The 27,512-nt window shown below is 45.9% G+C and overlaps 3 protein-coding genes across 13 annotated transcripts in view; 1 reads left to right on the top strand and 2 right to left on the bottom strand.

The window, feature by feature from the left end:
• Nucleotides 1-10,917, bottom strand: part of kif21a (kinesin family member 21A) — a 41,764-nt gene extending 30,847 nt beyond the window's left edge. For 3 of the 4 annotated variants that reach the window (XM_076734131.1, XM_076734128.1, XM_076734130.1), the window contains exon 1: nucleotides 10,411-10,917. In XM_076734131.1, the coding sequence (XP_076590246.1) occupies nucleotides 10,411-10,454 (44 nt within the window). In that variant the 5' untranslated portion in view covers nucleotides 10,455-10,917. The remainder of the gene's footprint in view (nucleotides 1-10,410) is intronic. The other variant, XM_076734129.1, reaches the window with a different exon arrangement.
• Nucleotides 10,918-12,228: 1,311 nt separating this feature from the next.
• On the bottom strand, nucleotides 12,229-21,406 carry LOC143322467 (proton myo-inositol cotransporter-like). Of its 4 annotated transcripts, none has more exons than XM_076733683.1 (12): nucleotides 21,297-21,406; nucleotides 18,660-19,132; nucleotides 18,398-18,557; nucleotides 16,999-17,207; nucleotides 16,789-16,894; nucleotides 16,282-16,445; nucleotides 16,014-16,128; nucleotides 15,350-15,475; nucleotides 15,031-15,149; nucleotides 14,566-14,718; nucleotides 14,053-14,225; nucleotides 12,229-13,123 (listed from the first exon to the last, which is right to left on the bottom strand). In XM_076733683.1, exons 2-12 carry the CDS (start codon nucleotides 19,105-19,107, stop codon nucleotides 13,022-13,024), a joined length of 1,875 nt encoding a protein of 624 aa, XP_076589798.1. In that variant the 5' UTR covers nucleotides 19,108-19,132; nucleotides 21,297-21,406; the 3' UTR covers nucleotides 12,229-13,021. The 4 variants fall into 4 exon arrangements, with proteins under 4 accessions (XP_076589798.1, XP_076589795.1, XP_076589797.1 ...); XM_076733680.1 differs by lacking the exon at nucleotides 21,297-21,406 and having other exon boundaries at nucleotides 12,229-12,962; nucleotides 13,055-13,123; nucleotides 18,660-19,645; XM_076733682.1 differs by lacking the exon at nucleotides 21,297-21,406 and adding an exon at nucleotides 19,346-19,644.
• Nucleotides 21,407-22,501: 1,095 nt separating this feature from the next.
• lrrk2 (leucine-rich repeat kinase 2) overlaps nucleotides 22,502-27,512 on the top strand; it is a 29,212-nt gene continuing 24,201 nt past the window's right edge. For 4 of the 5 annotated variants that reach the window (XR_013077229.1, XM_076732115.1, XM_076732113.1 and 1 more), the window contains exons 1-6: nucleotides 22,502-23,077; nucleotides 23,953-24,038; nucleotides 24,381-24,490; nucleotides 25,525-25,613; nucleotides 26,229-26,366; nucleotides 26,453-26,587. Coding sequence is in view for 4 of the 5 variants with exons in the window: in XM_076732115.1 (XP_076588230.1) it covers nucleotides 22,942-23,077; nucleotides 23,953-24,038; nucleotides 24,381-24,490; nucleotides 25,525-25,613; nucleotides 26,229-26,366; nucleotides 26,453-26,587 (694 nt within the window). In the remaining variant the exon portion in view is untranslated. The remainder of the gene's footprint in view (nucleotides 23,078-23,952; nucleotides 24,039-24,380; nucleotides 24,491-25,524; nucleotides 25,614-26,228; nucleotides 26,367-26,452; nucleotides 26,588-27,512) is intronic. The other variant, XM_076732114.1, reaches the window with a different exon arrangement.

Below are 27,512 nucleotides of genomic sequence, written 5' to 3'. Positions count from 1 at the left end.
CGGGGATTAGTGCAACAGAGCTCAGCTGATGTGTATGTCAGCTGGGGGTAGTGTGCAGGTTTGAGGGGAAGGACTTATCACTGGGAGCTGGGACGATATCTGCACTTCACAAACTGTGAAAGGCTTAAAGCTTGTGTGCATTTTGAGGCAATTTTGCACTTCAATGTGCAGAAGCAAGACATTAATATGCAGAGGAGAAAATAAAATGAAACAAAAGAAGGCGATGACGACATCTTCGGCTCAACTGCGCAGAATTTGTAATAAACTTTGCAGAAGCGATGCAGGACAGTTGCATGACAGAGATCCTTTTCGGCTGTGGCGGGCGCTTTTAAAGGGCCTCTCGGCACAATGAGACGGTACATTTTTAGTATCAAAAACCCTCCTAGAAGTGGTTTCACGCTCCGTCCTTTCAGCCAGACAGGACCACCTACTGCACCAGACAAAGAGCTCAGAGCAGCGTCTGTTCCGGCGAACACCAGGCCGCAGGCGAGCTGCAGGAAAACCGCAGGCGCATGCAATCAGTCAAACACGCATCCATCGCTGGCTTCAGATCTGCGGAGGTTCGACATTTCCTAATATTGCAGTAATACGTCTGTACTGTGCGTGACATGAAGGATGCGGCTGTCATGGTGACCGGCAACGGGAGCCAAGCATTAAAGTCATAATCCGATCCCAGCGGGATATAATGCTGGTCTGGCCGGCTAAGAGATGCCAGGAGGAGGGGCGTCGCAGAGGCGAGCTCGCTCAGCATCCTGCCACCCGTCAGACTTCAGATGAGGTTAATTCACCGCCGACCCATCCGGTGAATTCAGCTCAAGATCTTCACGACTGAAGCATCAAAAAGCCTTTATCAAATAATGAATCTTAGCCCACGGGGATAATTGTGCCTCTTTTCAAGCACCTGGCCAGGCCACAGTTACACACTCTGTTAATTACACAAAGCTGCCAACTCAGTCTGGGCTCCACATCCAACTTTTGTTCAGAGGATATGAAATATTAATCAGCTCAAAGCCGCGACGGAAAACAGAGTTAGCCTCAGGTCAAGAGCTCAGACATGCTTCATCGTCTGTGCTGCATCGATTAACTGAGTCAGTCGTCTTAATTCAGAGCCGTGATTATATTTCAAGTCAGAATCCACAATTTCTCTTCAAAACCTGCAATCCTGCTTCAAATAAGCAGAGCTAAAAACACAATATCTTAAGGAAGCTGACAAATATATTGATTTTAATTACACCCTCTCAGCCCACAATTCAGACAAAGAAAGAAAAATAAATACGATCGTGAAGCTGTGGAACATCTTAATCCATGAGGGAAGTGGGAGAAGCCCTTCACATCTTTTTCCAATTATGTCAACATGAATAAAAGACTGTTTAGGCAACAGACTTCCCAGAGTGACATCCGAGCACAGGCTTATCCTGAAGCAGGTAAAAGCTCGTCCCTCTCTGGGAAAGACAGAGAGGAAAAGACTGAAACTTCACTCCCTCAAGACTCGAGATTTCAACGTTTTAACCTGGTGCAATCAGGAATAACAACTAAATCGAACAGCGACAGACAGAAACTTGACCCAGACACAGCTCTAAGAACAGGACTGATCAGGTAAACGGCATCAAACGTCTGGCCAGGTTTGTGATCTTTACTTATTCTTTAAACAAAGGACTTCCTGGTTTAAGTCACAATTTTGCCAAATGTTGGCTGTTTTATTTGGATAGAGGAAGAGTTTTGTTCAAGATTACATTAATCAATGTAACGTTTGAAAAAAGGCTTTGTTCTGCTTTAAACAGCCAAAAACAGATATCATATTTGCACCAGTATCAAAAGAAATGTGCACGTCCTGAGTAGGACTGCTGCTGGTGTAAGTGTGAAAGACCCATTTCTGTTTTACTGTTATTTAACGAGTAAAGCTGAAGCACGGCACAGCTGATATCTACACACGATTCAGACTGAGCCACATTTATTTTTAAAGTCGTTTTATCTCCACAGACTTGTCACTAAGTGTGCTACAGAGCGACGGTAAAGACGGAGAACAAACACGACGGCGGAGCTTGTAAAAACAGAACAAACACACACACACACACACACACACACACACACACACACACACCCAGGCCACTGCCTGTGTTTTATCATCTGCACACCGCGCTGACGGGGGGCTGACGGGGGGCTGACGGGGGGCTGACGCTGCCCTGCTGCTGCCCTGAGCTCCACGGTTCATCTTCCTTTAGCAAAGCTTGGGATATGCGTGGTCATCACACTGATCCTCCAGCTCGTGAGCCTTTCGGAAAATGTGCTTTCAAAAACAAACAAGGCCGCGGCAAGTCCCCCCGGCACGCTGATAATGGCTTTACTGCTTCCTGCGGGTCAAGGGTCAGGGAGCAGACCACCCCATCATTATCAGGGGCGGGGAGGGGAAGGCTAGGCGACATGAGGTGTCAGCGAGGGATCATCTGTAGCTGTCGACATGGAGAGGAAAAACCGGCAGGCGGGCTGGGGTCAGCGTTGGAGGGAGCGTGGACCCTTTCTTCCTCTCACATGCAAACACAGCTTTCAACAAGGGGCTGCGAGGGGGTGAAAAACATCTTTTGGTGGCCACTCATATCCAATTCTCTATTTCGATACTGCCAGCTTGTGGCATGCTGTCATTAGCTCTGGTTGCTAAGAAATGATGGCAAAAAGCAGCAGTTTGCTCACTGTGCCGACTCTTCTCAAGACACTTGAAGCTGAAGAAGTGAGACCAGCACTGAGGTGACATCAGGTACTTTAAAATGTTAAATTCACAGTTTGATCCAAACAATGCCACAGAACAAAAGGCAGATCAGACTTTGTACTTTTACACAACACATGACTGAAGACTGACTGAGCAGCGTCGTTTTTAAAGCCTCCTTCTTTTTCGAGCGTGGCTGACACACTTGATTTGTGGACACGCAAGTGTGCTATGAATGACGCCTCCTTTTCAGGAGTGCAAACGCTGGCCAAAACACACTCGCACATAAAACCCCAAATGAGACGCGTTTAATTACATCTGGATCATCTAGCACAACAAATAAACTCTTACTGTAGGCGCTTATCTTGCATCGCTGACTTAAGGCTGGTGGTATGATGTCAAGCATCTCATATAACAGCAGCGCAGCCTTAAAACAACAGCTAGCAATCGTTAGCAATTAAACCAGTCAGCATTCACGCACAAGCAATTACCAGTGATTCATACTTGCTGATTAGAGGCCACGCTGATGCTGCTGAAGAATGAAATATCAGAGTATTATGATAAGGCCCATTTCCTCTGGCTGTTTGACTTGGAGCAAAGATATTTAACTGCACATCTAACCTGAGAGACTCTTGGTCTGTACATCCATGCAATACTATCACCAGGCACATCATGTTCAGTCCAAAGCTTATCAACAGTCACCACACCACTGGGCCACATGAAATACGACATCACCCAATCTACTAAAACGAACAATAGTTTGATGCATCTGGATGCACGTTTGGAATTTCCTCAGAGATTCCACTTCACCGCCCGTATCGCAGTCAGGGCTGGACTGCGGTGTCATTCAACCATGTGGTGTTGACACAGGAGTCCCATCTCTGTGTCAACCACAGGCCGCCAACACAAAGGCCAGCACGACAATGTGGAGAGAGCTTGTGTTTTCATGTGTGTGTGTGCGCGCAGGCGGGTGAGGGACACATCAGCCAGCCACCATGTGCAGCTTTCAAGGCAGCCAGAGAGCAGATAATAGGTTAGGCAAACAGTCGAGGTCGAGTGGAAGTTGGCGCGACTCCACAGTTAACCATTTCCCTCTCTCTCATATATGATTTTATTTTTTGCCAGTATGTGCAAGTGGGGGGGGGGCGACAAACACTGAAACATTTAACAAAGACGGCACCCACGCTGAGTGTGCACACCTGCAGCAAAATGAAAATTACTAACACCTCATGAATATGCAGATTGAGACAGCTGCTACATGACGCCAGCAGGTGGTGAAGCTTCATTTGCATACGCCGCCTTCAGCACGGTTTAATCCACGCCTGCATTTCAGGTGCAAGGCTGTCAGACGCTGGGAGGTGCTGGGACGGCCTCACGGCACACAGAGTGTGAAGGAGCTGTTGTTTTGTTCAAGTGCACACATCGTCAGAGCAGTCAAAACCCAAAGATGCTCTCATACTAGACAACGATCCTGCTGTAAATCCTCACATTCGAGCAGCTGGAACTGGAGAATATTTGGCCATTTTGCTTGGATAAACAGGCAATTTAAGACTGAGAAACTGAAATGGACATTTTTCCTATTAACTGTAAAAATAACCAAAGGAAATAATCATGACTGCCCACAAAAGGCTTCATTTTTTAAGAGTCTCGAGATGCCTCATCCAAATCAGGCCAGTGATGCGAGGCACCTCAGACACCACCTTTAACGGACAGACGGACAAAGCTTGATTCATGAAGACCAGCTCCCTTAACACAGAAAAAGCATCGTTCCCTACTAACAGCAGAGACAGCCTCTTGACATAAATAACAAGGTGGCAGCTCACTAAGCAAACAGAGCTATCTGTGACCGTCTGAGGCCTATTTGTGACGTTCTGCTGGCAGTTTGATGATGGAAGTTCAGTTACATCCACGTCCTATTTGCGGCACCGGTCCTGCATTTAGACCTCGTCCGTTTTAGCCGAGCCCTTAACTGGACAGATCTGCGCAGGGAGGGAAAAAGCTGACAACACAAACTCCAGTGAAAACTGAAGCAAGGAGGAAGAAAATAGTGCAGCGGGGGAAAATCAAAGGGAACAACATATTTGCATGGGTGTGGCATCCATGTAAGCTACTCTATAATTACACCCCATCTATTTTGCATGACCAGTTTGTTTCCTAAGTGATACATAAGGGGGGGAGGAGAAACAGGAAATCTCCTCCGCCGTCGTAAACCTGTTCGCATGCGGTGTGCTGAGGGCCCTCTGCAGTGGTGCAGATGCGTCTGGCAGAAATGTGCTGACTCCTCGAGGCTGTGATATAGATAACTGAGGTCTTCCAGCAATGCTGCGGCCGGTCGTGAGTCTATTCTGGGGTGAGTTGAGTATAAGTGTAGGCTATGCTTAGGATCGCCTCGGAACAGGAGAGCCTCCTGTCTAGAAAGAGGGTCACGGTGGCTCAACGCTGGAAATGAATCTGGGTTTCTCTCAAATGACTGTGCTAGAGGGCGGCCTGACACCATGACGAAGGCAGTAACTAAAGATAATCGAATATCTGACGACTGCTGCGGGAACTCCCGACCGCCCAGAGGAGTCCAAAGGGCCCCAGCTTTGTTTAGGATGTTTGTTTCTTGTTTCGTTTATTCACTGCGAGCAGCTTCTCCAATGAGAGAACTTGCAGCTTCTTTCTGTTTTGCATCATTTTAATTGAGTATCTTTGGGTTTTGCACTGCCGGTTGGCCAAAACACGCAAACCAAAGACGTCACCTCAAACTCTCAAACTTGTGAAAGGCCTATTTTTTGACATTTTATAAACTATAAGCTTAGTTAACTGTTGCACTTATGACAGTGATTACAGGTACAGCGAGTATAAGCGTCTATTAACTCTAGCGGCATCACTATAAAATATCATTGTCTGGCAGCCTGAGTGCTCTCCGTCATGTACCATAAAATACAAAGTGATGTAAGGTCAGTTTATCTTACGCTGTAACGAGCTGAGTCTATTCAAAGTGGCCTATGCTGAGCTCCTCTCCCCACACTGCTCCTTGAACTAGTGCTGCAGGAAAAGCGGGTGTTATTCATAGCTTCCGTCTGGATAGCTTGGCTAGCACTTTGACACTTTGGCTAACACTTAAAAAGACAAGTGGCATGTGTGGAGAAGTAATACAGCACAATGCAGGCTCCCCTAAGGCCATTTGTGGGATAAAAGAATGTGGATCGTAGCATGAGGACGCGGCGCTGGATGGAAACAACTGAGGTCAAGGCCAACGCTCAGCGCTGCAGACAAAGCAACAAAGACTGAGGCAGACTCTCCGGAGGCAGCGCAGAAGAAAATCCACCGTTATCGACAGCACAGTCGGGCTTGACCTGAAGCTGAATTTTCCAAGTTGAATCTCATTGTACAGTTTGGATGTTCAGGGATGAACAGCTCCTGCTGTCTGTCACACATTTTAACCTAAGATGTAGTTATTCAATAAAGAAAAATGTCTTGAAAGTCTGCATCCTTCAGTCCACATGCATGAATCTTTCTCACCACCTGCAGTTTAGAGCTGATACACACTCATTATTTTCCCCAATTAATAATTTAATTGGGCTATAAAATGGTACAATTTCCCAAAAGCCCGAGGCAGTGTCTTCAAATAGCTTGCTTTGTCTCATCGCAGAGATTTCCTTTTACTATCGACAAAGAAAAGCAGCAAATCCTCACATTTCCATGCAAAGCAACGACAGCATGGGCTGATACATCAATACAGGGATCCATGTTTGCTCAGACTGAGTAACTGTGACTAAATGAAACTGCATGCACTGTGCTTCACATGAACTGGCAGAGCATGCGTCCTCCCTCATACAGTCAGCAGGTGTTTAACACAAGTTCTCAGCCTAAAGAAGCTCCCGGTGTGAGAGTGTCAAACTGCAGCAAGACAGACACACACAGATTCACAGGACCGCGGGTCAGCGGCTGACAGACGGGCTTGGCTCAGTGGATGTGAACAAAGCGCGGGGTCTTTAGAGAGGCTTTAGACCCGACGGGGCTTTTGTGTTCGCATGGTGATGCCATGGGTAACCGCCACGCATCTGAACGTCACATATATGAGCTCCCACTGGTCCTCTGCCAGTCCCCTGCTGGTCCTGCCCATGTTACCACCACTCTCTGCTCAGATAAGCATCCTACGCTTCAGGATATGGAACAACAACATGACAGACTTTTCCTTATCGTTGCTTTGAAACACACAGTTCATGAATATTTGTGCATGAATCGCACTCTTTCCCCGTGTTTTACCTTTTTTTTTTAAAATCATTCTACACCTCACTTCTCAGCTGAGTGGCCCCCAGCTTCTGTTTGCATTGTAACCCCCCCACAGCTTTTGTCAGCTGTTGTCTCTCGTCACCCGAGTTAAGGCCTGGTCGGGTCATTAAGTAATAGTAGATACTTTAACCACGCAGCTCATTTTAACGAGCTTTTTCTACCGCAGTTAACCCCGTCTCTGCAGTTGGCTCATGAGCTTCAACCTGGGGCTTAGACTTAGCCACTTATACCAGTTGCTGCATGCCTCCATGTCATTACATTAAAGTATGTCTGTAACTTAAGCTTTAAGAGGTTTAGGGGCCTATTTAATTTCATTATCGTCATTGTTATGCCCTTCAGCTGACCATCAGAATCAGCAAGCCCTCACAGGAACCAAGAAAGAGAAAGAAAACGTTCAAGATGAGACGCATCTTTTCATTTTGCTTCATGTTACTGAGCACTTAACGAGCTCTGGAAGAGCTAGCGCACAAACTTGTTGCAGCAGATAAACACGGCCCGAGTCACTCCCTCTCGCTTTGATCCGCTCATCTGTCACCGCGTCGAAAATAAATGATAGCTGCTTTATGTTTGTGGTGTTGTAGCGGCAGGCAGGTCAAACAAGTCCTCGGTTCCTCCTGAGCCCATCCCCTCAATGTACACCGACCGTTTGAGACAAACTACTGTGACGTACTGCACTGTGCAAACAAGCCGCCTATGGTACAGTCTATGTACTGTAGACAGGGAGGCGTACTGCGCGACTCTTTCTCAACGCTCGCCCTCTGTGCGCACGGCTGAACACATACTACGGACGCAAATGCAGGAGGAAGGCAAATGTTTTGAGCTCTGCGTTCCTTTGTGGACGTTTGAAAGAACAGGACGGCCTCTGTTGAGATAAGCTACGGTCTTACACTGATTAAACAACCTTGAGTGGACCTCTCAGTCCTTAAGCAACCCTGTTTGAGGTAGTACGCAACCCGGGATTGAGCATTATGTCTTAACCCGCACATTTAAAATCGCCGGTCTCTGAGGTAAGCTTATGAAACCGCATTTACATTTCAGGCATGTTGTTGACACACACTCCCTTCTCCCTGTAGAGGAGTAAGCATACCCAAATACAGAGGAGACATATGGATGAGTTTATTTGGATTTAAAGCAGCTGAGAGGCTGAACTGTCACACCCAACTCGGACTGGTTGAGCACGTGCACGGAGAGACTTGTCAACAGTCCTGACAAACTGTTTTGCCAGTTGGTAGCTGTTACAACACGCCGCTGCAGAGCCGTCACCGGGGCTGGCTGTCAGGGAGGAGGGAAACAACATCATTGCATCCTGAATCCTACGTGTTTCATCGAGAAAGATGAACTGTGCTTTTCTGGGTATGTTTCAGAAAAAGAACTGGTTTTACGTATGACACGGTGAAATGGAGCGTGCTGAACCCAGGGCTGTAATTTCACGTCCTGGAGCCAGAACTCAAAACATCCACCTCTTAGCGGATGAAAGCTGTCCGCAGTTTAACTGTAATTTGCATGCTCTTAGACAGACTCTTTTGGAAAGTGCAAGTCATTTTGAACACATACTTAGATCCAGTTTGGACAAGCATGTATTTTCGCTTAAGTGGCTGTAATCTGTTTTGCAATTTACCTTCACAGCAAACGTCCTGAATCGGAATGAGGGTGGAAAACAAGCTAATGTGCCCATTATGTCTCTCCACACACTCATTTGAGTTATGAAAGACGTCACATCATGCAGGAGTTAATTCAGCTCTACGGCCAATTTGTGGTCTTGTTGCATTGCCCTGCAATATATTCTAAGATCCAGTCTAGTACAGTAACACTGCAGCACACACAAGTCAGTATTTACTGTATAGTACAGCATTACAGCACAGTCCAGGTGGTACTTTTCTGATCACTAACTGCTACCACCAGAGGGGTTTCCTCCATTAACTGCAGCTCCAGAGGGACAAACTCAAAGGCACAAGCACATCTCCTGCTAGTCTCTTAGCAGAGTGACCTAACGCCATTACAGGCTCCAGCGGGGGGACGTGGGACTCTTAAATCCAATCCACTGGCACTGTCGGTGTCGAAATTGGTGTCTCCATCTCTTTTACGGTGGCTTTCTTCCCGTGTGACACAACAGCATCACTAGAAAGAAGCCCTCTCTTGAATTTTTAAGGTCCGTCATGAAAACATGATATTTTCCACCATTTCCTGCTAAAAAAAACTGCTGGAAAACATCTCAGCATGACGTCACATCAACTACGTTTAACGGCAACATGTCAGAGAATAAAACAAAGGCAGAAAAAGCAGATCACACGTCGACTGCATCACCGAGAGGTGTTTCTGAACATCACAATGTGGATTTTCCCCTCATCCAAAGAGGACATGGAATCAGGAAGCTCTGGACAAAATGTGCTCCACACACACACACACACACACACACACACACACACACACACACACACAATGATGATGCACTTTTGTGAACAAGTGCACATGAGGGTGAGTATCAGGCACAGATGAGAAGGACGAGATAGAGAACAGACACAGAGGGAAGATGAGTACAATAAAGGCTTCGTAATGATCAAATGGTCTCTGGACGGCCTTGAATCAGAGGTGGGGGGGGGGGGGGGGGATACTGGTTTCCATTACGCCACTGTCACCGTGCCACCTCACCAGCTGGGTGGGAGCGGCCTACTTCTGCAGAATGGCACATCAAGTGCGTGCACTTGGAGGTAAGGACGCCTCTTTTCTGCGAATGCAAACAGGTCTGAATGGACTGTAACAGGCCTGAACCCCCGGAGACGTGGCTGAGCTGTCCACTGAGCGTCTGCGAACAAAGAGCAGACTTGACAGCGTTACAGGAGCAGCTCTGAACGGTCCACTGTCCTTCCACTGAAACCTGGCTGTCAGTGAAGCACCTCTTTCATCGATTAGCTGTCTTTCTGCGGGAGGCTTTGAGGAGCGGCCAGGCTTCTGGAGACAAACGGGCTGATTGTCTCTCTCCCACCCTCCCTGTCTTCCTCTCTTTCTCTAACAGTCCTCATGCACGGCAGTGTGTGCTGAGGACGGCCCGTGCGTGCGTCTGTGCAATGGGTGTGATGCTTTATGCTTCTGCTACGTCCACACACACAGAGGAGATGTTGAGCATCACACTCCCGGAAAGAGCCAATCCCAGCGGGGGTGAACCATAAACAGACCGAAAATCTGTCCAGGAAAGGTTGCAGCATCAAGAGTTTAAGCGCCTGGAAGTGGGTCACCGTGCTCAAAATGAAACCAGGCTGATCATTTATAGACAGTGTGTGCGTGTGTGTGGGGGTCAGCAGATGCTGCTGTGGAGCTGCAGGTGTTTTGTAGGCCCGCGGCACTGACTGACAGGTGGCACCGGGCAATTAAGACAGCTAGCTACGCATTCATCCGTTGACAGGAGATGGAACAACATTTTAGTGACTTACCTCAGAGCCACGCGGACTGAGCTTTCATCCTGCCCCGTCGTCATGGTTCCTTCCGCAGAAATCGCCGGAAAAAAGAACAAAAACTGGGTTTATCTGTGTTGGCTGCTTGCCCTATCTTAAAAAAAAAAAAAGCGAGAAAAAAGTGCGCACTCCGCGGCAGTCGAGCGGACCGAGCAACGGAGCTGCTCACCTCGACCTCAGCGCCGCCATTTCAAAACACACACAGAAATTATCGTAACGGTGTTTGAACCGTGACATCAGCGAGGAGGTGAGCGGGGAGGCGAGGCGGTGTGTCCGCATGTCGCGTCTACGTGCGCGGCATCTCTGCGCAGTTCGGCCCGGATGCTTCTGCTCCGGCTCGAGCCCTCGTGCAGACTGCCACTGCCGCCGCCGCTGCTGCTGCTAGGTGAGCCATCGCCGCGCGCGCGCGTACACGTACATAAACACACACCTCACACGCACACGTAAGAACACGTACACGCGCCGCCGTGCCTCTCCGCTGCGTTTACGCACCGGGGAGGGAGCCGCAATGCGTCAGCAAGCCACGCCCTCTCCTGGGAAACGGCTGCGGGATGACGTCATAACAAGGTAGCCGTGTACGTTTTGTTGGATTTAAAAGAATAATCACGTGATTTAGGTTATTTTATACAATTAAGTGTCCGTGCGCTGCTACGCTGAAGACAACAATGTCTTAAAAGATTATTTTTATTATACCTCCAGGCAACAAAAAGGCTAAAATCTTAACTAAAGTAAGTAAAATTACTAACTTCATGATTTTAACTAAAAAGCATTTTCACCTACTAATCAAACATACTTTTGTGGTAATTTTATACATTAAAAACAGTGTGATGAAAAATAATCCACTGTGCAAACAGTGGATGAACTTGTTTTTTAGACTGATTAGCATCCAGTGAGCATGCTTTTCTTTCTTGTTTCTGAAATAATAAACTACTCATTCCTTGTGGTATGTGTCTATTCTAATCTACTTTAAAAAGCAAGTGTTTCGTCTGAGAAGTCCGCGTGAAACATTGAATGTGTTGAGAATCAATGCCTGTGACATGCACACCTGCAGGTGATGGTCGTTACTCACTTAGGTGAACTTTTAGTGCCACCTGGTGGCCACTGACCACCATGACACTGTGTGCGGTCACTGGAGAGATTGAAGGAGGCTTCAATGGCCACACTACATCAAGACGTAGTTTCTTGGGTGCTGACACGGAATTCAAGGATGCTTTTCCAGGTGAATGAGTCGCTCTAAGACAAGTGGAGCCCGATAAGCAGGGATGAGTCCTGAGCAGGCCAAAACTGAACCACCAACTCAAGCCAGTGGTGCCCAGTTGTGTGTATATGTATTATATATGTGTATTGGTTTTAGTAATAATTTATTTCCTCAGCGTTCTCTCCAGACATATTATCTGCTGAATCACTATAAAGTATATTCTGTGTGTAGATACTATATTTTCCCATTTGTACGTCCACAACATATTTATTTGAATGTGCAATTATCTCTTCAAGTATGTTCTACATGTACTATGTGCATCATACGTCGTGGATGGAAGTCAAATGTTTACAGTTTGTGGTCAAGCCAATGGAGCAGCACAAGCCTATTTACAGTCTGGTTTGTGTGTAAAAGCCTGCAGCGCTCCAGGCTGATGACAATTGATTAATCATCTCAATGTTCAAGCCAAAACGTCAAATATTTGCTTGTTCTGTGCGGTGATCTGCAGCACTTCTTCGTCATTTATGATAGTGAATGAAGAGTTTTTGGGGTTTGGACTGCTGGTTGGATAAAAGGGGCAATTTGAAGACATCAAGCAATGAGATTTTTCACATTTTATTACAATTACAATTAGTCATTTGGCAGACGCTTTTATCCAAAGCAACGTACATGTGAATTCACCCACCGATGGCGCAGCATCGGGGGCAGTTTTAAGGTTCAGTATCTGAACCAAACGATCAATGTACATATTGTGAAAATAACTGGTAGATTAATTAATAATGAAAATAAATGACACAGTACCAAAATGAACACACCTCCACCACAACTGGATTGAATGGATTTCTGGCATATCCACGTCCTTCTCAACAAACATTGTTTTGATCCACCTGAGACTAAATTAAGTCGATTGTACAAATGTCAGTATTTAGAATATCTGTGCATTTCTTCCACTGAGACATGAACTGACTGATTTCACTGCTATAATATTGCTCATGAGTTTTCATGACACATCAGATATGACGTGAAGGATTACAGTTACATATCTGTAAAAATGTGCAGTTAGAAACACTGAAATGTCGTTCCCGTTAACATGAGGGATTTTGTGCAATTTCCAAATGTTCACTCATCAGACAACTGCTCTGCTGTGACACTCCCCGACGTTCGTAGGACTCGGTCATTACTCCAAACAAAAAGAAGTTTGTTCTTCAAGAAAACGTCTGAGAGGAACATTTATCATTTATTTCTCACTCGTACTCTCATAAAAATGTGAAAACAGGACGTTTTGTGCAAAGGTGCTCTGAATAAAGTTGCTCAGGTCTACTTGTTATTGGAGCTGCGAAAACAAGGACATGAAATTCAACATTAGAAGTGGACATTTTGCACTGTTAGCTATCAGCACACTGGGCACCTTGACGCTGTACTTACAGTGATATAGGCTATGGCACTGTCTGATCCCATCGCTCCGTACTGCGCTGGGCTGAGCTCCAAACCTTGCTAGAAAATTGAAGATTCAAGCAATCTGACATATAAAAACCTTCTTCTTCTTCTTCTTTTCTTTTTTAAAAAGACACCTTTTTGTTTCTTAAAGTGCAATCTCTCCCTCCGTGCAGATAATAGCAGCAACCCGCGATCAACTCTTTTGTTTGGCACCATCACAGATTAAGATCGAACCACGTCAGTGATTTTTACAGGAATGTGTTTTAAAGAGTTCTACAGGATGAACAGATAATTAAATGTTGAAATAAGCCAAATAAATCAGAGAGGATGTTTGAAATAGTCTCTGCTCCACCTTGTGGATCTGAAATCTTCTTTAAGGCGAACATACAAACACATTCTTGCAGGTATATCAAAAGACTGAGTGTTCTACCACAAAAAAAAGGATCAACTGAAGTCATGCAAATCGTCCTTCACACCATGTGTTAGCGAGATTGTCTCGACGTTACAGAAAGGCAGAGGAAACGCTGAGTCAGCAGCCAGGTCACTTGGTTTCTGAATGTGTTTCATTTTCAGATTTGTCACGTTGAAGTTTTGGACGTACTAAAACTGTCCTGGGATTGAAGTGATCCCAGCAACACTGCTCTGATGAGCCCCGCTCACCCGAATCCCACAAAGTCTCGCTTCTGCGTTCCCTCTTATGGTGACTGAAGGAACGACGGGAAACAAGAAGAACGCACAAAATAAAAAAGAAAGAAAAGCAGACCGACTCCCAGCTGAGAGGTGAAAGACAGACGATTGCTGAAAGAGTCTCCTGAACGAGGGGGAAGTGCCAGTTAGTGTCAATCAATATGTTTGATGGCAGCCACCAGAGGGCGACACCTTTCCCCCACATCAGCAAACCAAAGGACAGAGAAGAGAGAGAAAGACTTCCCACACTACTCATCTGAAGCATCGCTGTCAGAGAGGAGGTAGTTGCTGCCTTTTACCCGGATGTACTGGACGTGGCGACTGCCACCGGGTGAGGAGGCTCCACAGGAGCAGAGCGGCCCGGCGAACAGGTTCTCGATGTCCTCCAGCTGCAGGCCCTGGGTCTCTGGGAGGCAGCCCTGGATGAAGAGGACACCCAGCACCACCAGGCCCGTGTACAAGAAGAAAGCCCCTGCAAGAGAGAGAGCACATGTGCACTGTTGGGCATGATGTGCGACAAAATTAAAAATCCATCATGGCAGGGTGTCACTGTACTGTCACGAATAACTCAACTCATAATGAAATTCAAGGTGACATTTTCATTTTCAAAACGACAGACGAGGTGCTTCCTGTGCATGCAACCAAAAACGCAGACTGGACTGTTTGCACTTCACCTTCTATCATGTGACAACGTTGAAGAAAGAGAAACGTCAGCATCCTCTCAGGCTTGTTTTATGAACTGGGATCTGGCTGCTCACGTCACATGTGAAAGCAGTCCATGATGTATTTACTGTCATGTGACCTCCTCTTACCGTAATAGGTCAGAAACTCAGCCACGTGAAGGAAGGTCAGAGACACCAGGACGTTGAAGATCCAGTTGACCCCGGCTGAACAGGCGTTGCCCGTGCTGCGGGCCCACAGAGGGTAGATCTCTGAGTTCACTGTCCAGGGCATGGAGCCCATCCCTAAACACAGGCAATATTCACAAATATCATTTCTGAAGATCAGGAGTGAGGCAGTGCATGGGCTATTTTCTCTTCTTCATATTCTTTTGTTAATTGTTGGTTTAGGCTTCTGTCAGCAGGAGGATTGTTTTTTGCCGTGTTTAGAGTGAAATATAGACGAGTGTCCCCTTTATCTGGCAGCTGTTTGCTGTGTGTGGCACCCTTGTATATATATTTAAATATGACTGGTTGTAAGATAAAAATAACTCTTCTTTAATTTCTAGGACGACTGTCAGATGTGAGATGTTTGAAACACAATAAGAAAGTCCAGACCTGGAGCGAAGAATGCAAGGTAGAGGATGAGGCCCATCAGGACGATCCAGGAGTACGACGTTGGACAGTAGTTGTAGGCCCAGATCGGGCTGTCAGTGGCCTCTGTCTGATTGTAACACCTGGATGAAAGAGACACACACACACACACACACACACACACACACACACACACACACACACGATGATGACATTGTTCTAATGATGGCCACATGCTTGTACTGTGACACTCATGCATTTATCTCAGCTACCTCCCAACCTCTCAGTCAAACACTCACACACACACACACACACACACACACACACACACACAGTGTCTGACCTTCCCCAGGCGGCGTGATCTGTGGACACTTGATTGACAGGAACGCAGGAGGCGTCGTACACGCCGGTGCCGTTTTCACGGTAACAAAATCCACAGCCCGGATCCAACATGCAGAATTCACAGGACCTGGAGGACAGAGCTGAACGTTACACCTCTGGCTTACGAACACGTCCATGTCCACACAGGGCGGACACACCGAGGGACAGACAGGCACGCATACCGGTCTGTCAGCAGTGATAACAACGAAGATAATGAAGCTGGAAAACAATGTCCATGGGTGCAGTAAGTCGGTCAAACCATCACATAAGTCAGTTGAAGCCACTGCAGACACTCTTAAGAGAGTTAAAAGCCACTTTTCCTCGAAAGCCATAATGAACATGTGTTTCTCCAGAGCAGTTTCCTTTTTTCCTAGAATGCCTTTGAACAACTCTTTGAAAAGACGCCCGGACTGTCTGCATTCAGCTCTGGGTTACATACAGCAGGACAGAATGTGGCTTTTATGACGAGTTTCTCCCTTTTTGATGCGAAATGTGGAGGCTAGAAAAAATCTTAACATGAAGCCACATCTGGATGAAAACCTATAAACTGACGTCTCAGAGAGAAAATGAATGGTTGGTGGTCAGGATTAAAATGACTGCGATGTAAATGAGGCGTGCTCTCTTACTCATACAGTCTGCAGCTTGAGTTCTGAGAGTCGACAGGGTGGAGGCCGACGGGCGGAGAATTCTGGGCTGACAGCAAGAACCCGACGGCTAACAAAGCCAGACTCAGACCAGTACCTGCATGAGAGGAAATAAAGAAAAAACATGCACAAATCATGAAAAAATAAATCCTGCAGAAGACTACAACTAAACCCAGATACACCCAAACACAACAGCCGCATGACACAGATTCATCATTTGTCTTTAAAAATCACGATCCAAATGACAAACCTGCCAGGCTGCCCAGGGTCAGCTTCCTGCGGCCCACTCTCTCCACAAGCCACACTCCAACGAAGGTGAACACAAAGTTGGTCGCAGAAGTTGCAGCAGCCAACCAGATGGCCTGTTTATCATCCCGCACCCCCGCCATCTGCAGAATGGTTGCACTGTAGTACCTAGATAAGGCCGAGAGGGTCACTGAGAAGCCACAGGAATTTACAGTTCTGTTCCACTCAGACGGGACAGGACAGGACGTCGCACTAGACGGGTCAGCAGATTTAATAACAGAGGCCGATGTTATCAGGCAGAAGCAGATAATTACGTGGGAGGTATCAGCGTTTGCCGCGAGGCGGGGGGGGGGGGGGGGGGGGGGGGGGGGGGGTCGAGGGGAATGTCCGCCCGCTCTGTTGACTTTCTTTATCAGCAGTATGTTTTCACACAGTCGTCCAAAAAACTACCATTTTGGATTTTTTTTGTATTGTATTGTACGAGTGTATTCGATACTCTGAGACAACCTACATGACGGTGTTTATCCCAGACAGCTGCTGAAACATCTGGAGGCTGCAGCCAACGATGAGCGCCCTGCGAGTCGGACCGTGGCGAAGGATCCGCAGAATGACAAGACCTCCAACAGAACAGACGAGCAGAAATCAGCACTTCATACAAATAAGTACTCAAACTTCAACTCACGGCCCTTCATTTTTGTCCGTTTCCACAGAAATCTTTCACCTCCGCGAGACTCCTTCTCCTCTTCCTCGATGCTGGTTCTGATGGTGTCGTACTCTGCGTCAACGCTCTGGTCCCCTCTGATCCGGCTGAGAACCCGACGGGCCTCTTCGCTCCGGCCCTTTTGGAGAAGCCAGCGGGGGCTCTCCGGCAGGAAGAAGAAGCCGACGAACTGCAGCACTGCCGGGACCACGGACAAACCCAGCATGTACCTGAAACACGGAGAGAACGGGGAGGAGTGGAGGGAGAAGAAATGCTTAATGCTTAATGAGTCTCAGGTTGGGGTCTGAAGAATCTCGGGGGTCTTGGAGGAGATCGATTCAAGCTACATCACCAGAGTACAAATCATGAATAGGTGAAATATCCAAGGAGCTGAACAGGATGTTCGCAGCTGATCCACAGGATTGAAATCTGAGTCAATATTTTAGGACCAAATCCTTACATTTGGCTTTGTTTAGGATCATTATTGCATTTTTAAAGCCCAATCTGATCCTTTGTTTGCTTCAGCTGGCAGAACGCTGAACCCAAACGGCGTTCAGAGTGCACAAAAGGAAAGCCGACCAATACTGGGGTTTCTCTGCAGGTGATATCAGAGTTTAAAACTTTGATAATGACACGTCGCTATTCATTTTTGGGGGGAATTTTAAAGAATTTGCTACCAAAATATCTCACAGTTGAAAAATCACCTTGTCAGGGCTCTCTGGTGGACAAACAGCTGTGACATGAACAAACCTTTTGCTGCAGCCCCTTCTCGCTGAGAGGAAGAGGGATAAGCTAATACCGTCAGTGCTGATGCACGAGTCAGGCTTCCACACAGCAGCAAACACTTTGATCAGTGATGACAGGAAGTGTTAAGGCTCGTCTACACAGGAGGCCTTTCAGACATGTTTTTCAGTGATCAGCGCTCATGCATGTCTAACAGAACAGATATACTCCTGCATTAATCAATACAGCTGTAAACACAAGCTGCACGACTCAAGCTATATGTGTGCAATCGCAATCTCAGGTGTATTTTTCTACTTCAAGTCTATTTTCTTCTGTTTTACCTGTGTAACTCCAGTGAATGTGTGTTGGGATGTGAATGCTGCCAAAACAGAGGTGACCTACATTCAATCCTGTGCCTCAAAGCATGCTGGGCTGACACTGAGGCTGCAGCTGCTGCTCTGCTAACATGCTGCTTTCACTAGTCTACGTGGACATTGTGTCAGCAGGTAAGGCACCTCTGAACTGGTTGGACGACATCACCAACACAAAGCACTGACGGAGAGCTTCCACAGTTAAAGCTGCAGTTTGTTCACTTAGTGAGTGAGCGACACACTCTGCTGGTGTCCCCAGAGAAAGAAAGAGAGTCAAACTAAAGCGTCTAACAGAGAAGACAGCGTCAGGTAGAGCCAACGCACACCTCCAGCCGTCGTGGCTCAGGTAGCTGAAAGCTCCGTCGATCACACTGGCAATGAACTGGCCACCGGTGATGAAGAGGGAGTTGATAGTGACCAGCTGTCCTCTCTGATGAGGGGGGGAAACTTCTGCGATGTACACAGGAACTGTCATCGAGGCAAGGCCTGATGGGAAAAGAAGAAAGGGTTTCATGTTGATGCGCACAGAAAAACTACACACTTTGTTTATGCATTTTTTGGTTGGTTCAAGTCCACACACCAACTCACCTATGCCCAGACCGACTGTGATTCTGCCCACAAGGAGCACCACCTTGTCTGGGGCAAGAGCCAAGATGATGCCACCGATGCTGAAGATGAAACTGGCCACAAGGATGCAGATCCTGCGGCCCACCCACCCGTTCAAGGAGCCTCCACCCAGGGCAGAGAGCGCCGCAGCCCCAACAGTACTGGAAACCAGCAGCTCCTGCCACAGGGTGCTCAGATTCATCTCCTTCTTCAGGAGCAGCATCGCCCCAGAGACCACCCCAGTGTCGTACCCGAAGAGGAATCCTCCCAGGGCGGAGAAGAATGCCAACACATAGACGAACCCCAGTGTGGAGGCATCTCGGTCCAGGAGGTCCCCACCAGCGGCAGAGACCCCAGATGGAGGCCCAATGAGACTCTGCTCTCCATCATCCACAGCTTTCTGTCTCCTGCTGCCCATAAGGTTGCTCATGTGTTTCAAGCTGTACTCATCGTGGCTGTTGGACATAGGGGAAACCAGGAGTTAGGCTCAGCCGGGGGTCTTCTCATTACTCCCTCACTCACAAGCTGCAGTCATTTGCTTTTATTCCTCAACACGTAACGTTAGCAGAGTTAAGAAAAAGCTCGTCCAAACAAATGAAGATAATACAGCTGCATTCTTTTTAAAGCCAGTCGACCAAATAATCTCTGAGTTCACTGAAATTTCCGACCTTTGAGTCTTTTGCGGTGCAGCTCGACAGGAGAAACGAGGAGGAAGCCAACATATCGGGACGTAACTTAAGCTACTTGCTAATTTAGCTGACGATAACGTTTCGTGAGAGGCGTGTTACGGATCTGTTAGCACAGCAGATTTCAGCGTCATGTCACGTCCAAAAATAAGCCTGAACGGTGCAGTTTAAAGGCTTCACACGGACTTCCTACGATTGTTTACCAGTGACATAGTTACAACTCTGCTCTGTGGGCCGCCATGTTTAAGTGACGTCACGGTCACGAAAAAGACTGCTTTACGAAAACAAAGTTCATAATTAAGTTAATAAATAATTCATTTATTTATTCAGAATTCTTTTATTTGAATAAAACTCCTGTGAACATAAAACTTATTATTTATTTATTTATTTTGAGAACAAACTGACACAGACATGTCTCTTGCACCCAACGCCAAACTCCATTCATATTTTTTCAGTTTCATTACATTTTAGTGACCCCTTGTTTATTGTTAAATGTTATACGTGTTAAAACGGATCTTTAGATCATTAACTGGTCTCCTCGTCAATTCGGCATAGTGTGGCAGACCAATTTTACCGACTTTTTTTTTTTTTTTTTAATTGAGGCTATTAATCATTAACCCTGTATTGCACACATAAAAAGAATCATCTTATTCATTTTAAAGGAAAAATATCTCTACTGAAAGATACAAAAGAGTAAAATTTATCTTGCCATCCACTCACACCATGTGTCCACTTCGCTCATCCTGCACCTCACTGGATTGTTTAGGAAAAAATATTGAGCTTAAAGGCAGCAGTATGCAGTACTGAGGTAATAATTCTCTTATGAACACAGTTTACCTAATCAGTAATTGACAAAGCTGCTAACACAAGTGTGTCCATGCCCAGGATTCAGTCAGTTTCACTGTTTATCCAGACGAATTTGGAGTGCCAGGGCAGACATGTAAATAGTAACAGCATGCAGCACTTTTTCCCAGGAACTCAGAGCCGAACTCTGTTCTGTACTTTGCATTTTCATGAAGCCTTGATTACAGTTATACAACATATGTACACACTAAACTGAACATCAGATATTATTCTTCTCCTTTTCTTCTAATCAATTTTGCATCTATGGGAAAGACCCTTAACTGCTGGATTCCAGTCTGGGCTGTGTTTACAGGATACAACTGCTCTGTGTACTTTTACATACCCATACTGTACTTATACTATTGTCCACCTCACCTTCTAATCTATACTACTGAATATACTGCACACATATACTCTATAGTGTATACACTGCATTCAAATAATGCCTCCAGCTGTTTATTCTGTATATATCTCACTATTCTTATTACCTGTACTTACACCTGTATGGCCTTAGTTCATACTGTATATACCTTATCTTAATCATATCACACAGTTCATACTGTCCAGGTGTTTGTGTTAGTGTATTCATATCTACCCTTTACTGTTTATTATATACAAAGGCATTTTACTCCGCACGTCTGGTTTAATGCTAAACTGCATTTTGTTGTCTCAGTATCTACACTCTGTCCAAGGACAATACAGGTGAATCTAATCTAATACGACTGGTTGACATTATTGTCCACAGTGGGTTCCCAGTTAGGGAGGATAGTGAGGATATCTTAAAAGCGGTGGGTGTTCCTTTAATAAATTAAATAGACTCAAACTGCAGCTATAAACTAAATGGTGGACTTTAAGGGTAGACAGACACCGCAATATGTTAAACAAGCTCAAACATCTACTCAAATTCAGTCATTAAATATCTGCTCGCAAAATTTGCCCACAAGCATATTTGACGTGAGAATCAGACTCGTTTGTCCCTGAACAGCTTACAGACGACACACAGGCTGCCACAGAAAATATCACGGCAGAGGAAATATAACACATCACACAAAAACCTTGTTATCTGTGCGAAAAAAGTCCAAAGCATTACCTCTGAAAGGCTGATTCTGGAGCAGCGCCGCAGCCGAAGTCCTCTTCAACAAACGGGAAGTTAGTGCGATGGCCCCGGATCACAGCTCACATGATGCCGCCGCAGGACAGCAGGAACACGCCCATTTACACATAAACCAGTTTACCTGTTCCTCAGGTGATCCTCGCAGAACAGACAGTTCTGTAGGTCTTATCTGCCTCATCAAACAGCCTGGATGTACATGAACTAATATAGATGTTAAGGCTATTTACAAACTGTCAGCTGTTCTTTATGAGCATGCTGAGGTTAAATAATTGATTTCAGGTTTTATTTCAGGGCATAATTCCGCTCTTCTTCTACAAGCAGACTGTTGAGATGTTAGCCTTTTCATTTGGTTGTCACAGGCAGATGAGAGGTTTTGGGTTTTTTTTGTTATGCTCGCATTTTTACACAAAAATGGAAGTTTTCACGTTGACAAATGCAGATGTCCATCATTCCATGAATTATATTAAGCAACAGCAAGTAAAATGTGAATTGATGCAGGCTGTTGTCCCATATCGAGATTATTTGTGAAAATAAAGAAAGCCGTATTTTCTGTGTCTTTCACCGTTTTTTAGAAGAAAAATTCAGGGTCTAATTATACGGTAAGTATATCGTGTGAATACTACTGTTTATTAGTAAATGAGAAGTTGAGGTCTTGTAATCGCAACACGACCTTCCATGCTGACAGCGTCAATGACGTAGTTACGTTACTAGACGCGCAGTACAAAACAAAACCGGAAGCGACGGAAGAAGAACCGACAGGAAAAAGTTGATTTTGTTGAAATAATCGCAGCTTTGTGTGAAGTCATGTATGCCGAATTTTCATACATCCCCCAAGAAGTTGTAAAAAGTTTTAATCTTTGCTATAGGGGCTACGGACGTGTGCCGATTCGCAAACAAACATTGCAATGACAGATTGTTGAATGAAATACGGCGCAAATCAGTGCCAAGTCAGTCAAACGTCAGGTTTATAAATCGGTGAATCACAGGCTGACATTAGACGCCGGGGTGGGAGGCAACTTCTGGAGTCAACAGCGCCTAGACTTGCAATCTAATCTGATTTAAGCCATTCGGGGATATAATCTACGCAGAAACTTCACCGACAGGTTTACAGAAAGTCCGCGCAGCAGATCAGTTGATTGTCCGTGAGCGCCGCCGTCCCCCCTCCACCCTGCGCCGCCGCGCCGCGTCTTATTTCCCAGTTTCCTCTTTAACAAACGGGAAGTTTTTCTCGCCGGAGTCATATGATGCGACTGTAAGGAAGGAGGAACACGCCTGTCAGAGAGAGCGGAGCTTTCCCCACGGAAATAACAGAAAGTGGCCAACTTCTCAAAGAGGAACGAGCTTCTCCGCCAGAGGACAGGAGGGTGATGTCAGCGTCGGAACCGAAACTCCGCCACACTGACAGCTTCCCCAGTCGTGACAGCCTCTTAGCCGGACTGAAGCTAATGTAACGTGATGTAACATGGCTGATATTTAGTAATGTGATGTGTCATGATATGCGGCTGGAGCAATGCTGCAGCAGCGTGGCCGCTCGGAGCCCCTCGTCGGTTTTTAAGGGACCGGGCCGATCGACCCTAAATGCACGTCGACCCGTCAGCTGGGAACCAGTATATCAAAGACCATGGTGAACAGAGAGGAACTGGAGGAAAGGCTGAAGAAACTCCTGGTGAGGCTGAACACCCCGCAGGAGGACAGACAGCTGTGCACCCTGATCCAGATCGTCCAGGATCTGCTTTTCCTGGCGCACACCGACATTGGTAGGAAGCACATTGTCCTGCATGTGCATCACGCTGCTGCTCACAAACAGGCACCGTTTCCGTGTGTGGCTCTGAGGAGTCCATTAATCAATTGGCAGATAATTAATCGCTAACTCTTTGTAATATATGTCAAACATTTGCTGGTTAACTCTAAGAACTTGCTGCTTTTCTTTGTCATTTCTGATCAGACTTTGGTTTTTGGACTGTTTGTACTTTCCACCAGTTCTTTAGAGGGACCTGGTTTTTCTTCATTACTGATTCGTTTGACCTTCAGGAAGTTTTTGGCTTGTCTTCTTCATCCACAGATGAGGAGTTCAAGTGTATTTTAAGGGAATTTTGCTCGACAACACCTAATTGTAGTTGGTAGTTTCCAGATAAAGTTATGACACAGAAGCATTAAGCATCAGTTGCATTCATTCTTTGGTAGGTGTGATGTAATCCACCTGAACATGACACGTCTGGGTTTTGATATTAAAATTGCACTCCAGTTTATCATAATGCATCATGAATGTTCTGTAATCAAGTTGACATTTGCAGTAATGTTAATTATTGTGCTTTTATGTAATTTAGATCCAGAAAACAGGACTAATTGATTGACAGAAATTGATTTTCAAGCAAAAATGCCTGATATTTCCCACTTCCAGCTTCTCAACTGTAAGGATTGGCTGTTTCTCTGTCTTGTTATAACACACTGAATATTCATATTGTGCAGTCGCTGCAAACGAACCGCAGACAGCTTCGCTCTGATAATTGAATCCTTGTTATTGTTCAGCTGTTCTCCATCCTTTCTTTAAAAATAGAAATGAGTTAAAGAAGACGTCCCATCCTTCAGAGCTAACGTCTCACATCTTCTTATCCGTTGCTCTGTGATGCAGCAGCTGAACTGTTCGAGGACAAAGACGTCCACGTCCCCCTCGTGGCGGTGCTGTCGTCCCACATCAGCAGCCGAGGAGTCCAGCAGGTACGTCACACACCTTTGATTGTGCAGCAGCATGTTGGTGGCTTTAACGGATCTGAATGTGGACACTCAGGTGTTGAGCATCACCTGCTGAGATGGTTCATGTAGCTTTAAAGTCATCCACAGCTGACACGCCTTCGCCTGATTTAGCCTGTTTACACGTCTCGTGATTGCTGTAAACTGCAGCTTATCAGAGGTGAGACTGGCACGAAACGAAAGTGACGTTGTGAAACTCATGTTCAGCCTCCATTAACTTGCTCCCTTCACCTGTCCAGGAATTCTTATTTCCCTTCAGTGTTACGTCGCTTGTTTGATCTCGAGCTGAAGAGTGTGATCTTGCTGCAGGTGGGCTGGTCATTGCTGTCCCGGCTGATTGAAATATGCCCCGGCACGCTGGACCAGCTGACCGGACCTCTGAGGACAACCAAGGACTGGGAGGTACTGGGAGTGCACCAGTAAGTAAAGACGTGCTCATTAGGTGCTGGACGTTGGCTTTGATGCACTATTATTGGCTGTGCAGGAGTGAATTCACATTTTCTCATCTTCTCATCCACCCTAATGGCTCACATCACATGACGACATTACACCAATGTGGTTGATCAGATTACGCAGCGTTCATGTTTTGAAGCAGCCACCAACCAAGCAACACCTGACGCGTTGAACTGGTGAACACAGTCAACTTTACACCTGCTGAACATCAGCGTGTTAGCATTGCCGTTGATGTTAGTCTAAGAGCAACACTGTGAGAATGAAAGTTGACTAAATATCATGCAAAAGTCATAGTTTCTAGTCGTTGTATGAGGCGCTTGTAATGCATAGAACATACAAAAACAAATGCCTGTACACTGAACGCTGATTATTGATGCTCCCTTCAGTAAAGAGTTGATGGCGTGCAGCAGAGTCAGTCAGGCAGAGCGCCACATAGATTTCTGCCATGTGATGTAATGTAATTTAAACCTTCTTCAGTAAACTGGATTGCGTCTCCTGTCGCTCGCCTCTGTGCCTGCAGATGGTTCGTGACTTATTTTTGACATCCAGACTGAATGCTAACGGCTACAGTTAGCATTTAGCTCAAAGCGGCTCTGTGCACATCACAGAGCTGCCAGCAAATCACATCCTGATGCACGAAAAGAAGTAGAAGTTAAACAGTTTTGAGGGTTATCTAACATTTCTTATTGCAGCTACAGTCATCATATGTTGGTAATGTTGGGTTTTATGCATTTGAATATTTGTGTGTGAGAGCAAATGTAGATTACATACAGATATATATTACAGATCCACATTTCCTTAAGTTAATCAATTCTGGCTCGCTGATGTCACGTTCAGTTTTCAGTTCCTGTTCATTGTAAGTAGCCGACTCGTCAACTACCAGACGTCAGTTTTGATATTTTTTTTTTCCATGTGACTTTTTCAGTTCCTTCGTGGTGTTCATAATAGTGCTTTCACAAGTGTGCTCATTTGACTTCATCCATACTGACGTGCTTTCCAGGCAGATCCTGAAGGTCCTGTCTCAGTACAGAACACACTCCAAAGTGACCATGGTTGGCCTGAGAGCTCTGGCACTTCTGCTCACTTCAGGTAAACGACATCAGCTTCAGTGTTGGACATCAAAGAACTGCAGCCCATGTGTAATTATCTGTGTGTTTCCCCTCTCGGAGGCTGCTGCAGTAAAATTCATTGGCTTTTTGTAGGTTTTTTTTTTTTCTCAGAACCGCGTTATGTTCCTCTCGGTCCTTTCTAATCTAATGAGCAGTGACCTGTGTGTCATCATGCTGTGTGTGAAGCTTCAGAGAGCGGCAGAGGTTAAACTAAGGCCTTCGTCACATGGCCTGCAGACTGGTTTGTTTGTGGTCGTGTAACGTCAGTGGCTGCGCTGTCAGCCGAAGACAATTATCAAGCAAATCAAAGACTTCCCGCTTCTGGATCTGAGGCGCATTTAAAGATATATATATTCACATAATCACAAAAACTCATATTTGCAACCGCAAGAGATATTTGCTACGTATCGTACTACCAAGTTTTGAGATAAAAAGCTTAATTAAGAGGTGACAGATGTGCTGTGTTTGTAGTTCTTTAGTATTTTCTTAAACTCCTGTTCAACACTTTGATCCATCTGACTTTGAAGTCACTCTGCAAATCATCAGTAAAGGTCAGAATTGTGTTTTTATGTTTGTTCAATTCACGTCTTTGCAGACATCGTTCCTCTGCTGCTGCTGGAGGAGGAGGAGGAGGATGTGTTTGGCCTGGTGGTGCAGGCGATGAAGACGTTTCCTGCGAGTGAGGAGGTTCAGCTCCAAGGCTGCAGAGCTCTGCAGCTCCTCCTGGAGAGAGGTGAGGCCACTGTATGGAAAGTTTAGCATGTAGCTTTGATCATGTTTCTCTGCTTAGCTAGCTGACTAGCTGTCTTGTGTCTCCAGTAAGCGACGACCACCTCGTGGAGTTTGTGGAGAACCAGGATCACGTCGTGGTTCTGGCGGCTCTGCAGAGATTCCAAGACAGCCCCGAGCTGCTCCTGCAGGCCCTGAAGGTGCTGCTCCCCCTGGCTCATCCAGGTGAGACTCCGTGATGCCCCGATAATGTTTACGAGCTGTAGGAGGGAAAGAAAACAGCTTGATAAGTGAAAAAGGCTAACATGTTGGGTGAAGGGTTTGCCTCTTTCACTCCTCTAATGTTTTGGTTTATGTGTGACGCCACATGTTGATCATGAAAGGAGCACATTAAACATCAACCCCTTTCTTTCCTTTTTTCACACTATGAAATATGTCTATTTCTGACCACCACCAGACCATAACATCACTGCACCGCCTGTTAAACAGTCTGGATGTAAATCAGGTTAGCACCAGCCAACCTGTGATGTTGTGCCGCCGCTTCAGAACAGCTGTTGGTGGGACAGGAGGGCAGTGTCAAATCCTCAGGGGAGGGAGGGTTACATGAGGATAATTCCAGCATTTCCATGACAAAGCATGGCATCATTGGAAAGGATGATGATGACGAGAGAGTGCTGAGTTTCTTCCATACTGAGGAATATTGGCACAAGATTTTAGCCCATTTTAGTTTTGATAAGAATCATTTCCTTTTGCTTATTAAAGACCAGAATACGTTCCGAGTTGGATATTTTACATAAAATACACCCGGCGCTGCTCTTTACAGGACAACTTACATGGAACCGACGATGCCTTCAAATGACCTCAAACGTACAGCGATAATGTCATTTCTTATCTCGTTGCTTGTCGGCTGTCATATTTGCTGATGCAGATTCGTCTGTGATAACATGAAGAAGGCGCCATGCTGATGTTCTGCATCTTGCAGTGCCAAACAGCAGCGCTCTGCGTCTCATCTGTGTGTGTGCGGCTGCAGCGGCTCATGTATTCTGGTAAAAACGAGCCATTTTGAGAGTTTGTGTCTGTTTGAAAAGCTTTTTGCACAGCAGACGTCATGTCATACACCTTCTCTGAAAACACAGGCTGAATGTAACAC

The sequence above is a fragment of the Chaetodon auriga genome, chromosome 6, assembly GCF_051107435.1.
Source record: "Chaetodon auriga isolate fChaAug3 chromosome 6, fChaAug3.hap1, whole genome shotgun sequence".
Lineage (NCBI taxonomy): Eukaryota > Metazoa > Chordata > Actinopteri > Chaetodontiformes > Chaetodontidae > Chaetodon > Chaetodon auriga.
This window is presented reverse-complemented; position numbering and strand designations above follow the sequence as displayed.